Source organism: Oncorhynchus nerka, linkage group LG13, assembly GCF_034236695.1.
Source record: "Oncorhynchus nerka isolate Pitt River linkage group LG13, Oner_Uvic_2.0, whole genome shotgun sequence".
In the NCBI taxonomy this organism is placed as follows: domain Eukaryota; kingdom Metazoa; phylum Chordata; class Actinopteri; order Salmoniformes; family Salmonidae; genus Oncorhynchus; species Oncorhynchus nerka.
The window spans coordinates 49,587,419-49,602,532 of NC_088408.1; the positions used below are offsets into that span (position 1 = coordinate 49,587,419).

Consider the following 15,114-nt stretch of genomic DNA (forward strand, 5'->3'; position numbering starts at 1 on the left):
GCATTCCTTAATGAACAGAGTTACACAGGGCTACTTATAACATTGTAATAACAGAACAGTTTAATATAATTTAAAAAGTACATTTTCATGAACTTCATATTGCGTTGTAATCACAGGAGCATTGCCATTCATCCTTGGCAATGCAATGAGACAATTTGTACAAAAAAAGCACAATCAATTTGCATTGATACAAAAACCATATAAATAATCGACAGTTGTTCCCGATGAAGTCACTCTCTCTTTAGTCACCGAGAACATGTTTTACTGGTTTGTTTGCGTTTGTGTAGTTTTTTGGGCTGTGTCTTTCTGGGCGTAGCTCTTGCCCTGGGCTGGGACTTGCTGCTCCCGAGGAAGCGCCTCTCCACCTTCAGTACCTCTTCGTATACACAGCCAGGTTTAACCCCCAGGAGGAAGGAGAAGAGGTCCAACAGCCACACGTACATCCTGGGGAGAGTGACCTCTATCTCCGCATAGTGGCTCTTACAAAACCTGGGGGGGGGGGGGGGAATAAAACATGACTGATAAAACTCAATGGTGTTGTTTTAAAGAAGGTACATGACCCGGGCTCTTTGTGTGCCTCGTGCAGCACAATCCCTGTGAGGTGTGCAGTAAAGGCCAATCTGAAAGAGTTGAATTGAACTTTTATGGAGCAAAGGAAATTCTGCAAGTAGAACCAAAACGTTGGCAGATTTGCAAATGGAGTACGTCTCAGGACCGACATCCTGGTCCTCTCATCCAGACCATATTTAAAGCAGAGCACTCGTCATGGGCGTTTGGTTTCTATATGTATATTCACAAATCGCATCTCTACATTGTCTGCCAAAATTCTGAAAACTTCTCTAAAGCATTCTTATGCATGCTGGGAAAACCCATAGCCAGTGCTGTCTCTAGCTGAAACTAGGGTTTAAAAGGGATGGTTTAGATACGCCCTATGGAGAGTGGAACCCTTGTGGGACAGGTTAGAAGGGAGTCGGCCTCCACAACTAAAAGCATAGACCCCAGGTGTAGATTAATGGTGGGTGCAGTCTCCAATCACTAGGATTCAGCCTCAGCAAACTGAGGAAGGTGAAAAGGAAAGAGTCGCTTGGTAGATTTAATCAGTGCTGACAGTGAAAACAGGCCCCCATCAGAGGAGAGAGAGAACACAGGCCTGCATTCCCCCTCTCCTTCACCCAGCATTATACAACCACCACAAGCACTCAGCAGTCTGGTAACTGTGTACTGTATGTTTATGTGAGGGCTATCATAGTTTAGAAAAAAAAGACATCAGTTAGGATGTTTAGGTGAGGTGATTCAGGGTAACCCCAACAAGGGAAATATTAACTTAGACTCAGATGCAAGATGGGTACACTTCCCACTCCTGCAAGCTGATAGTTGCGGGATCAACAGAGAAGTTAAATCTTATGCTTATTGCAGAGGTCTAAGCTGACTCTGCGGTTTACTTTGTGCATCACTGACTACCTTAAAAGGTTGTTGTTTTTTTGCAGGCAAGTTGACTGAGAACACATGCTCAGTTACATCAACAACCTCAGGAATAGTTACATGGGAGAAGAGGGGGATGAATGAGCCAATTGGAAGCTGAGGATTAGGTGGCCATGATGGTATGAATGCCAGATTGGGAATTGGCCAGGGCACCAGGGTTAACACCCCTACTCTTACGATAAGTGCCATGTGCTCTTTAGTGACCACAGAGTCAGGACACCCGTTTAACATCACACCCGAGCCTGCAAAGGGCAATGTCACCAATCACTGCCCTGGGGCATTGGAATCTTTTTGACCAGAGGAATGAGTGCCTCCTACTAGCCCTCCAACACCACTTCCAGCAGCATCTGGTCTCCCATCCAGGGTCTGACCAGGACCAACTCGGCATAGCTTCAGTGGCAAGCCAACAGCAGGATCCAGGGTGGTATGCTGCTGCAACCGGGTACTGGGCCTTACCTGGGCTTGCAGGCCCTCAGGGCTGGGTGCCAGTATTCTGGGTTGGCGGGCTGGAGGCTTGCCCCTCTCTGCCGGACGCTGCTGTCCAGGGTCAGGTGGTGATGGCTGGGCCCGTCCCAGACCTCCTCCCCCTCCTCACCCCAGCGGAAACAGAAGCTGGAGGGAGGGGTGGATGGTGGGGCCACAGGGGAACCAGACAGTTTCTGGAAACTCAACTGGAGCTGCTCTGCAATACCTGGAGAGGGAGAAGGGAGGGGGAAAAGTGAGGGTGCAGGAAATGGTGAGGGAAAAGGGTGTGGTTAGTTGGTGAGGGATAGAGAAGGGGATTAGTGAGATTAGGGTGGAGAAAAGGGAGATTAGCAAAAGCAGAATGACAGAGTACCAGTCAAGTTTGGACACACCTCATTCAAGGGTTTTTTATTTATATTTACTCTTATCTACATTGTAGAATAATAGTGAAGATGTCAAAACTATGAAATAACACAAAATCATGTAGTAAGCAAAAAAAGTTCAAATAAAATATATTTTATATTTGAGATTCTTCAAAGTAGCCACCCTTTGCCTTGATGACAGCTTTGCAAACTCTTGGCAGTCCCAATCAGCTTCACCTGGAATGCATGAAGGAGTTCCCACATATGCTGAAAACTTGTTGGCTCCTTTTCCTTCACTCTGCAGTACAACTTATCCCAAACCATCTCAATTGGGTTGAGGTCAGGTGATTGTTGAGGCCAGGTCATCTGGTGCAGCACTCGATCGCTCTCCTTCTTAGTCCAATAGCCCTTACACAGCTTGGAGGTGTGTTGGGTCATTGTCCTGTTAAACTCTTGTCTCACAAAGACATGGCGGTTGGAACCAAAAATCTCAAATTTGGACTCTTTTCTCTCTGCTTATTTGAGTTGTTCTTGCCGTCATATGGACTTGGTCTTTTATCAAATAGGGCTACACAACTGATTGGCTCAAATGCATTCAGAAGGAAAGAAATTCCACAAATTAACTTTTAAGAAGGCACACCTGTTAATTGAAATGCATTCCAGGTGACTACCTCATGAAGCTGGTTGAGAGAATGCCAAGAGTGTGCAAAGCTGTCATCAAGGCAAAGGGTGGCTACTTTGAAGAATCTAAAATCTATTTTGATTTGTCTAACACTTCTTTGGTTACTTCATGATTCCATGTGCTATTTTGATGTCTTCACTATTATTCCACAATGTATAAATTTATAAAAAATAAAGAAAAACCCTTGAATAAGTATGTGTGTCCAAACTTTTGACTGGTACTGTATAGGCCAGTGAGTGACATCAGCATGTTTGTGCCAGCTCTTTTTACAGCCCATTTGCCATACACTAAATAGTGGACATGAGCCAGCTCCGTTTTTCTTCTTTATCTGAACAGACTGATATGAGTGACACCTACGTCTCCTTTTGAGAATGACCGACTTGTCTTTCTTCGAGGTATATAGAGGTTTCTGGGGCTTCCAATGCTTTCTGTAGAAATACATTAAGTGGGTAAATACATTTACTCTATATACTGACATTTGTGAAATAGAGGATAGATAGATGAAAGGGGGAGACACAGTAACAAGGTTGGATACAGGAATTGAACCCCAGTTACCACTAGACCACAGTATCTGCCCAGCCAACTTTAAAGGGAGAGCCAGTTAAAAGTGAGGTGTCTCACCTGGCTATATTGTCCTGCTGTCTCCGTGCAGCTGTGGTCAGGGCAGTCTGCATTGCCCTGTACCACCACCTCAGGTTAAAGCTGTTCCCATCTGTCACACATAAATAGAGGGATGAGTGCCAGACAGAATTTATGACACTTGACTTTTGGAATGTCCAACTGAAAAGACTTCTAAAAAAATAAGTGTCCATTTCCTAACTAGTTGCAAACAAACAGGCTAGGAACTCATGGACTTCATATAAGTCTCATAAATATTGGCTATACTTCTTAAGAGAAGTTTGGGGCGGCAGCGTAGAGCGTTGGACTAGTAACCGAAAGGTTGCAAGTTTGAATCCCCGAGCTGACAAGGTACAAATATGTCGTTCTGCCCCTGAACAGGCAGTTAACCCACTGTTCTTAGGCCATCATTGAAAATAAGAACATGTTCTTAACTGCCTTGCCTAGTTAAATAAAAGGTTTAAAAAAGTCTGAATTCTCCATCTGCTTTTTAATTACAACAGAAAATAGCAAGGGGAAACTCTAGCGCTTCTAAATCACCCAAATATTTCAGCCCAGCCATGTAATCTACTCTCACTTCTAAGCTGTCAAATGGAAGTGAATGAAAAAAGGCAGTCGGAAATCAAAGGAATGCAGACAAACAGTACATGCAACATTCCCTGTTCCAAAGAAAAGACCACACCTCAATGGCCGCTCTTTACAAAAAGCATTCAATTACAATGTGTAGGACAATACAAACTATGATTATCTGTGCTGAAAAAGATAAAAGATCATGTGAAATGTTAAACAGAACATAAGAATCAAAGAAACAGCATTTACTGCCTTTAAAGGCATTCCATTAGCTAAAACCCCTTCAGACACACATGTAAATAACTGTTTAATTTATTCCTCTGTATGTACTATGCAACTCCTTATAGCCTTGGGCCAACTTCACACAAGACTCCTGAGAGATCATTCAGATCAATACCTTCTCAATGATGCAAAATAAATAAATAAATTCCACATCTATATCAGCCATCAGGGAGGGCTGGTTATTATCTTATCACACCAAAGTGAGTGAGGTTTACCTGGGTTCTCCTTGTTCTTGTCACTTGCATCATTGGATAAATCCCTAAAAACACAAACAGGAGAACTGCGTTAGATATGAGCAGTAGTAAAACAATCACCAAAGTGCAATATCTTGCGTAGGCATAGTGACCTTTATTTATGACATTTCTGTGCGACTGTTTACATGACCAGGGACATGCAGACTTGATGTTCCAGTCTACATTGAGCTTCCTAAAGAACATCGTGGTTTCAAGACTGTGGTAAAATGTTGACATGGCTGACAGACTATATAGTGAACTAGAATTGCCTACTATGATTACATAGTGTCTCAAAACTACCCGAGTGGTCTACAATGTAGTGTTAAAATCTGTATTATGTACTGTCAAACCCCTTGGAGTGAGACCGTTTTTACATTGACGATAGCAAAAGGTACAGAGGTTCTCGAGAGACAATACTGCTGTGAGAATTTCACAAGTTTTACACGTCTCTGGTGCTTCCTCTGGAGGTCGTACCTGACAGTTGCCGCCCTCCGAGCACGGCAGTGTAAACAGAACTGTCTCATTGAGCTCAACATTCCTACAGCATCAATGGTAATAGCAAAGCAATGTTTTTGAAACAGCTGAAATGTGTAGACTAGACATTTTCCTTAAATTTGAGACTTGGTGATTTCAAGTAAACTCAATAAACTTTTTTTTTTTTTTACGTCGATACTACCTAGAAATGTGGAGATATTTTTAGATACGCAAGTCAAACTACATAAGTCAACATCTGTGTGTTTGTCTTGAAGATAACAGGTGGTGTGTACAGACAAAAAATAAAACTGTCTGCCCATGCTTGTGAATCGTTGCATTTATTCAAGAGTGTAATATGGTTTTGTTGCAGTAATTAAGAGTGTAATACGGTAGATGTGTGAAGAGTTGCTTGGTTAACGTTAACTAGTCGCTAGCTAGGAGAATAGTTTGCAATGCTTAACCTTCTGAGTCCTGGCTAGTGGTTACTGTGACATTTACGGTACTTTTGAGTGGCGAAGCAAGAACGTCAACCAAACCCCTTGTCGTCTCGTAACATTCCCGTCACTAATGTGAATTGTAAAGTGTTAGTACATGTAAAGTGTACCTATGACTATTTGGTGAGAATAAGCCCTTAAATACATTTCTCTCTCTCTAGTTAACAGACGGCATAGCTACCACTCAGTGTGGTCGTCTAGTTTGAAGAGCAGCTTCATGGCGATGATGATCAGGGCAGCAGCCTGGACATCGTAGTGTGGGAGAGGGGATCTGGACCTCATGGGTTCAAAGGTCACGGACGACTCCATACCAGCCTTCTCCATGATCCTGCACACCCAGTCATGCAGCTCATCTGAAAAAAAAAAAAAAAAAGTACTGGTTGATTGGAATAACTTGTGTTGAGACTGGAGTTACACGTTGTGTAAAGTTAAAATAAATACATGTAAAGGGGGAACACAGGTATAAACAACTAGACAAAAAAACAACAACTGGTGTCTCCTCTTTAAAGTGACTGACACAAATTAACCAACGGACAACAAAAGAGTTAAGAGTGTGTTGTTGGCTTGGCAGACCCACCGGGCAGGTTGGCTTCGGTGAGGTAGCGGAGAGTGAGCAGGGAGGGGTGCAGCAGGCAGTCCAGGGTGATGGGGGGGAACAGGGGAAGCTCCAGGAACACAGCCAGGGTCTGGGCCTCCTTGTGCAGGTGGCGGTAAGAGGGGATAGACTAGGGAACACACAGACACAGATTTAATCTGGTCTTCTATGCAAGGAATCCCTTTGGAGGATCAGGATAAGACTTCAAGACAATATATGCAAATGCAGAGCGGGGCAACAGGTGTATTGGCATGTGGGGACAAGCAGCAGTTTGTTGCACCTGGGCCAACATTCTGATGTCTTCATACATGTTTCAATGAGAGTAGCGTGGTACAGTGGTCTGACAACAAAACCACATCTGTCACCATCAGCTTAATGCACCCCCCCCAGAACACATGTTAGAGTACACAAATTCCAAGCAGTGGATCTGTTGCCTAGATGAAGCTTAACCACATCTATAATACCATTTGTAGTACTGCTCATGACTACTTAGGCTTACACACAGCTGTGTCTCACACTCGACACGGCCACAACACGGAGAGTCAGTGTGCCAACAGGAAGTAGTACAGCACGGTACTCAGTCTTCTACACTGGGATGTTGTTGTAGAATGCCTATGACTGAAAGGCATTTAATGCCTCTGCTACATCAGAAATGTAAAGACAGAGGTCTGGCCCAGAGGCCATCTTAGCGTTACAGTTGAATTGATAACGATGTAGATTTATTAATGTATAATGCATTTAGAGTCCAGGAGGACAAATGACGGAATCACAATAGGTTGACTTTACTCTTATTTTCCTGTATCTTTCATTTTTGCGTTATTTATTTGTTCTATGCGGTGTGATGCAGAGAGATTACAGTCCTTTTATTTTGTTTGTATTCCGTCAAGGACCACGTTGGACAAAAGTGGAATTGCTTTAACGTGTTATCGCCTAGGTTGTACTCAGCGCATCTTTTCCCCAATAAATCAACAACTAATGTGAGCTCTCACCTCCACTCTGAAGATGAGTGAGTCTCGGCCGTAGAGCTTCATCTCCTCTGGGAAGTCCTCGTAGGCGTTCACATAGGGGATGTGGCCCTCATTCACAAACCTGCCCAGCACAGAGAGCGACTCAATAGGCAGGGACGCAAAGCTTGAGACTTAAAAAATGTGAACATTTACTTCCTTTTTTTTATACCTTTAACCTATATTTAATCCCGGTTTGTCTTAATGAAATCAAAATGGTAATTTTTTAAAATATTAAATTCAATACAACTTTGTTCATCCTCTCTTCCACCCATGTTTCCGCCACCTCCCCTTGGCCCTAACCTGAGCAGGTCTGCCAGTGTGATGGCCTCTCTGGCCCACAGCAGGGCCAGGTGGCACAGTGCCAGGGTCTTGGGCATGCTCATCAACCCCTGGCTCCTCCTCTGGCGCGTGGTCAGGTACGAGACGGCATCAATAGAACCGGAACACACCGAGGAGGCTCCGTCACTGGTGTGACCTGGGGAGCATGTACACATATTGGAAAACACACACACGTTAGCGTGCACACACACACAGATGCATGTACACTCACATATATATATATAATCACTGTGTGGCTAGTGTGCATAGGTACATTGGCTGTTCAGCATACTTGTGTTGTTTACTGTACCTGAGACAGAGCCTCCTCCACTTGCCCAATCTCCATCCCCGTCTGTCTCAGAGGCAGACATCATAGAGTCACTCATCACTGACGACTCCGGAGCACTGTCTGACTCCCCAGAGCCCTGAGAACGCTAGGGAGGGCAACAAGAAAAAGAGTGGAAATAAGAAGGGGAGACAAGAGAGACACACAAAATAAACGATACAGCAACCAAAAGGAGGGCGAGATGTGTGTGTGTAGGTGTACAGTTATCATCTGAGCGCTGCAAACGTCTAACTAAACGTATCCAATCTAAAAACACATTGAGTGAATGTCTCGACCGTCCGCCACAAGGGGGCGATAACAGACAGGGAAGGCTTTCGTCACTTCATCAGAAAGTGCCATTTTGCTTGCAGTGATGAGAATACTGACCAGTCTAAATTTCCCATCATGCACAGGATTCTTGGTGTAGGCCTGTCGGCTCTTCTGTAGGTACATTCTCCAAAACTGACACAGCACGTCATCCTACAAAACACAGACCATACAAGACACTTACAGAACTTATCGAGTGTCTTTACATCGATGTAAAATAGCCTCATTACTTTCCGGTTTCTCGGAGACAGATTAAACATTTCAATAGAGATTCTCTAACTACTAGGCTTAATCTGTGTCCGGGAAACCGCCCTTCTGTGCTCCCACTGACAGACCTTGAACTGTGGGCAGACTCCCATGGCCAGAAGAGCCTCAGCCTGGTGCTTTAGGATGAACTGAAAGCCCTCACACACCATCCACTCTCGCCCTTGCTCTGAAACACAGTCAAATAAGTCAGGCACATACAGAACCAACAAACAAACAAAAAAAAATCAAAATAATTTGCTTGTAGGAATTAATGACACAGGAGAGTGGAGACCAACCTAGTTTTTTCCTTCTGGTTCCCTTGGAGATGGAGGACACTCTGCTGGTACCAACCATAAAAGTGTTTGTATCCACCACTTCTTTTGTTCTCTGTGTAGAGAATTTGAGGAAATTTTTTAAAATGGTTGTCCACGTGTGCCTCCCAAATGGCACCCTATTAACTAGTACACTGCCTTGACCAGGGCACATAGGGCTACGGTCCCAAAGTAATGCACCAAAAAGGAAATACCGTGCCATATGGGATGTAGCCCATGACTACTTCAACATGAAGCAATCTTGAATAGTAGTTAATAAATGCGAGTGCTTACCTCGATGACATTATGACAGGACCTGCAGTAGAACCGACCCTCATCCGACACCCCCCAGTTCACCTCTCCACACTGGCCACATATATCGCTGTAGCCCCCCTATAATCAAATCCAATTTTATATGGCACATTATGCATAGTATTACATACACACAGAGACATCAGGTCCATTGATCCATAACAACATATGAGAGCATGTAGCTAGCTGTGGCAACAATTGTAACTGAGGGCCATACTAACGAGACTGTAGGACCCATTTTGAACTACTTGTGTGGTTGTTGTGTTGTCTATATACTTTGCATATTCCACTTAATTTGTACTCTAGAGGGAACTAACTATATGTTGGGTCATGGGTCACACATCTATTAGGCACACAGGTGAATAGGAACTGTTAATCAGGGATGCTGCAGTATGGAGAGAGCATAGTCACAGAACAATGAGATCAATATTTCACCAGTAGGCGGTGAGAGAAATCCCAGTGTCTGGCAGTGGAAGAAAATGCAGCGAGATGGATTTTGGCCGACATTCTACAAATTCTCTCATCGATGAAACATTTAATCTCAATGCAGGTTCTGTTTCCCAAACTAGAATCTGTTACTAACAGAGTGATCAAAGTTTTGTAGACTTTACCCTTTGCAAGTTGTAAAAAATGTGTTGTTTAGAAGGAGTGCAAGGGCGAAATTAGTAATTGCACTACACACACTTCAGAGTAGGCATTCCCTAAAAGAAATATGCAAATGGAGTGCCTTGCAAAAGTTTATCCCTCTTGGCGTTTTTCCTATTTTGTTGCAATTACAACCTGCAATTTAAATGGATGTTTATTTGGATTTCACATAATGGACATTCACTTCACCAATTTGGACTATTTTGTGTAAGAAATAAAAATGTTGACAAAAATTAACTGAAAAGTTTGCTATAAAGCCCCTAAATAAGATCTGGTGCAACCAATTACCTTCAGAAGTCACATAATTGGTTAAATAAAGTCCACCTGTGTGCAATCTAAGTGTCAAATGATCTGTCACATGATCTCAGTTTTGAAAGGCCCCAGATTCTGCAACACCACTAAGCAAGGGGCACCACCAAGACCAATGAGCTCTCCAAACAGGTCAGGGACAAAGTTGGAGAAGCACAGAACAGGGTTTGGTTATAAAGAAATCAGAAACTTTGAACACCCCCGGAGCACCATTAAATCCATTATTAAAAAAATTGAAAGAATATGTCACCACAACAAACCTACCAAGAGATGGCCGCCCACCAAAACTCACAGACCAGGCAAGGATGTCATTAATCAGACGCAACAAAGAGACCAAAGATAACCCTGAAGGAGCTGCAAAGCTCCACAGCGGTGATTGGAATATCTGTCCATGGGACCACTAAGCTGTACACTCCACTGAACTGGGCTTTACAGAAGAGTGGCCAGAAAAAAAGCCATTGCTTAAAGAAAAATAAGCACACGTTTGGTGTTTGCCAAAAGGCACGTGGGAGACTCCCCAAACATATGGAAGGGACTCTGGTCAGATGAGAATAAAATTGAGCTTTTTGGCCATTAAGGAAAACGCCATGTCTGGTGCATACCCAACACCTCTCATCACCACGAGAACAACATCCCCACAGTGATGCATGGTGGCAGCATCATGCTATAGGATGTTTTTTCTCAGCAAGGACTGTGAAACTGGTCAGAAGTGAAGGTATGATGGATGGAGCTAAATACAGGGAAATTATTGAGGGAAACCTGTTTCAGTCTTCCAGAGATTTGAGAATAGGACTGAGGGGAACCTTCCAGCAGGACAATAACCCTAAGCATACTGCAAGCATACTGCTAAAGCAACACTCAAGTGGTTTGTAGTAGAGGTCAACCGATTATGATTTTTCAACGCCAATACCGATTATTGGAGGACCAAAAAAGCAGACACCGATTAAATCGGACGATTTAAAAAAAAAATGTATTTGTAATAATGACAATTACAACACTGAATTAACACTTATTCTAACTTAATATAATACATCAATAAATTCAATTTAGCCTCAAGTAGATAATGACATGTCCAATTTGGTTTAAATAATGTAAAAACAAAGTGTTGGAGAACGTAAAAGTGCAATATGTGCTATGTAAGAAAGCTAATGTTTCAGTTCCTTGCTCAGAACATGAGAGCATATGAAACTGGTGGTTCCTTTTAACATGAGTCTTCAATATTCCCAGGTAAGAAGTTTTAGGTTGTAGTTATTATAGGACTATTTCCCTCTATACCATTTGTATTTCATTAACCTTTGACAATTGGATGTTCCTATAGACACTTTAGTATTGCCAGTGTAACAGTATAGCTTCCGTCCCTCTCCTTGCTCCTCCCTGGGCTCGAACCAGCAACACAATGACAACAGCCACCACATTGAAGCGTTACCCATGCAGAGCAAGGGAAACAACCACCCCAAGGCTCAGAGTGAGTGAAGTTTGAAACGCTATTAGCGCTCACTAACTAGCCAGCCATTTCACTTCGGTCACACCAGCCTCAGCTCGGGAGTTGATAGGCTTGAAGTCATAAACAGCGCAATGCTTGACGCACAACGAAGAGCTGCTGGCAAAACGCACGAAAGTGCTGTTTGAATTCATGTTTATGCACCTGCTTCTGCCTATCACCGCTCAGTCAGATACTTGTATGCTCAGTCATATATGCAACACAGGACACGCTAGATAATATCTAGTAATATCAACCATGTGTCAACCAGTTTAACTAGTGATTATGATTGATTGTTTTTTATAAGATAAGTTTAATGCTAGCTAGCAACTTACCTTGGCTTACTGCATTTGCGTAACAGGCAGTCTCCTTGTGGAGTGCAACGAGAGAGAGGCAGGTCGTTATTTCGTTGGACTAGTTAACTGTAAGGTTGCAAGATTGGATCCCCGAGCTGACAAGGTGAAAATCTGTCTTTCTGCCCGTGAACGAAGCAGTTAACACCCCCCCCCCCCCGTTCCTAGGCCGCAATTGAAAATAAGAATGTGTTCTTAACAGACTTGCCTAGTTAAATAAATATTTAAAAAACAAAAAAACGTCAAATTGGCGCCCAAAATACAGATTTCCCGATGGTTATGAAAACTTGAAATCGACCCTAATTAATCGACCTCTGGTTTAAAGGGGAAACAATTTAAAAGAATTGGAATGGCCGAGTCAAAGCCCAGACCTTAATCCAATTGAGAATCTGGTCATTTTTATTTGACCAGGTAGGCTAGTTGAGAACAAGTACTCATTTACAACTGTGACCTGGCCAAGATAAAGCAAAGCAGTTCGACACATACACCAGAGCTACACATGGAATAAACAAACAGTCAATAATACAGTAGAAAAAGTCTATATACATTGTGTGCAAATGAGGTAAGATAAGGGAGGTAAGGCAATAAATAGGCCATGGTGGCGAAGTAATTACAATATAGCAATTAAACACTGGAATGGTAGCTGTGCAGAAGATGAATGTGCAAGTAGAGATACTGGGGTGCAAAGGAGCAAGATAAATGAATACAGTATAGGGATGAGGTAGTTGGATGGGCTATTTACAGGTGGGCTATGTACATGTGCAGTGATCTGTGAGCTGCTCTGACAGCTGGTGCTTAAAGCTAGTGAGGGAGATGTGTCTCCAGCTTCAGTGATTTTTGCAGTTCATTCCAGTCATTGGCAGCAGAGAACTGGGAGGACAGGCGGCCAAAGGAGGAATTGGCTTTGGGGGTGACCAGTGAAATATATTCTTAAACTATAGTTTTGGCAAGTCAGTTAGGTCCTCTACTTTGTGCATGACAAGTAATTTTTCCAATAATTGTTTACAGACAGATTATTTCACTTATAATCCACTGCATCACAATTCCAGTGGGTCAGAATTTTACATACACTAAGTTGACTGTCCCTTTAAACAGCTTGGAAAAATTCCAGAAAATGTCATGGCTTAGAAGCTTCCGATAGGCTAATTGACATCATTTGGGTCAATTGGAGGTGTACCTGTGGATGCATTTCAAGGCCGACCTTCAAACTCAGTGCCTCTTTGCTTGGCCCATGGGAAAATCAAAAGAAATCAGCCAAGACCTCAGAAAAAATATTGTAGAGCTCCACAAGTCTGGTTCATCCTTGGAAGCAATTTCCAAACGCCTGAAAGTATCACATTCATCTGTACAAACAATAGTACGCAAGCATAAACACCATGGGACCACAAAGCCGTCATACCGCTCAGGAAGAAGACACGCTCTGTCTCCTAGAGATGAACGTACTTTGGTGCGAAATAATCCCAGAAAAGCAGCAAAGGACCTTGTGAAGATGCTGGAGGAAACAGGTACAAAAGTATCTATAACCACAGTAAAACGAGTCCTATATCGACATAACCTGAAAGGCCGCTCAGCAAGGAAGAAGCTATTGCTCCAAAACCGCCATAAAAAAGCCAGACTACGGTTTGCAACTGTACATGGGGACAAAGATTGTACTTTTTGGAGAAATGTCCTATGGTCTGATGAAACAAAAATAGAACTGTTTTGCCATAATGACCATCAATATGTTTGGAGGAAAAAGGGGGATGCTTGCAAGTCGAAGAACACCATCCCAACCGTGAAGCACGGGGGTGACAGCATCATGTTTTGGGGGTGCTTTGCTGCAGGAGGTACTGGTGCAATTCACAAAATAGATGGCATCATGAGGAAAGGAAAATTATGTGGATATATTGAAGCAACATCAAGACATCAGTATGGAAGTTAAAGCTTGGTCACAAATGAGTCTTTTAAATGGACAATGACCCCAAGCATACTTCCAAAGTTGTGGAAGAATGGTTTAAGGACAACAAAGTCAAGTATTGGGAGTGGCCATCACAAAGCCCTGACCTCAATCCTATATAATATTTGTGGGCAGAACTGAAAAAGCATGTGCGTGCAAGGAGGCCTACAAATCTAACTCAGTATTCCCTGTAAAATGTTACAGGGAATACTGAATGAAGAGGTTCCACCGCCCAGTGGGGTTGTTAGAAATTCAGAGTTCGCTATAGACGGGTCGTGACCAGCCTCACATTCCAGTACAGTAGGTGGCGGTGTATGCACCTGTCAGGTGTTTGCGATCTGCGACTACAAACTCGAAGAAAATGACAGACCAGTGTCTGTCTTAGGTTAGTTATAAAAATAAAAAGTTTATACAGTTCTTACCATAGGAGGTTGGTGGCACCTTCATTGTGGAGAACGGACTCATGGTAATGCCTGGAGCAGTATCAAATACATCAAACATATGGTTTCCGTGAGTTTGATGCCATACTATTTGCTCCGTTTTAGCCATTATTATGAGCCGTCCTCCCCTCAACAGCCTCCACTGGTTCTCACCGTTAATATATTTGTAACTACTATAGCTGCTACACGCCTATGGTAAAATCTTCCATTAAGGGGCTCTTAAATGCTTTACCTTACCTGCTAATACATGGGAAAAAGAAAGATTTGCGTTTGAAAAGCAGTTTGTTTTGCACGTTCTTTAAACACGTTCAATCCCAACTGTGTTTGCTTGTGGCTAAAAAAAATGAACATTTTGCTAGGTTAGCCACTGACGTTACAACAAGAACATGTTTTTCAGATCAATCTGGCAGGTATAAAAGTTTAAATGAGCAAAAAGACTTTAACACGTCCTACTTGTACAACCTACCGTTTGTTCTTCGTCCATTTTCACCCACTTGAGTTTGTTTCACAATAGTGAACTCTCACGTGTTGGTTTATTGTGGTGGAATAGGAACTTCCGGTGTGTTACCAATAAATCCACCCGACAGGAATCAACATGATTTTACTGTGCATCACAAGCACATGTGCAAAAGCGTGTTGCCAAGGGGTATACATTCAAAATAATAATAAATACATGTTTTTTTTTTTACTATATCTGAACTACAGAGAATAAAACAATTACAGATATTTAATATCTGAAAAGTATTTTAGCCTGCTCATTCAGGTGGGTTGCAAGTCCAATGTCTGATGTCTCCCTATAGAGGGCAACATTGATTGCAGGAGAATGAGAGCGTACTGTTTGTTGTAGC

General features: G+C 42.7%; 1 protein-coding gene across 1 annotated transcript; it reads right to left on the bottom strand.

Moving 5' to 3' along the window:
• Positions 1-34: 34 nt before the first annotated feature.
• Positions 35-14,820, bottom strand: taf1b (TATA box binding protein (Tbp)-associated factor, RNA polymerase I, B). Its single transcript, XM_029677251.2, has 15 exons — positions 14,733-14,820; positions 9,086-9,184; positions 8,777-8,867; positions 8,570-8,667; positions 8,295-8,387; positions 7,893-8,016; positions 7,565-7,739; positions 7,247-7,346; positions 6,240-6,387; positions 5,844-6,015; positions 4,677-4,720; positions 3,613-3,703; positions 3,349-3,419; positions 1,939-2,173; positions 35-489 (listed from the first exon to the last, which is right to left on the bottom strand). Exons 1-15 carry the CDS (start codon positions 14,748-14,750, stop codon positions 246-248), a joined length of 1,803 nt encoding a protein of 600 aa, XP_029533111.1. The 5' UTR covers positions 14,751-14,820; the 3' UTR covers positions 35-245.
• Between the last annotated feature and the right edge of the window lie 294 nt (positions 14,821-15,114).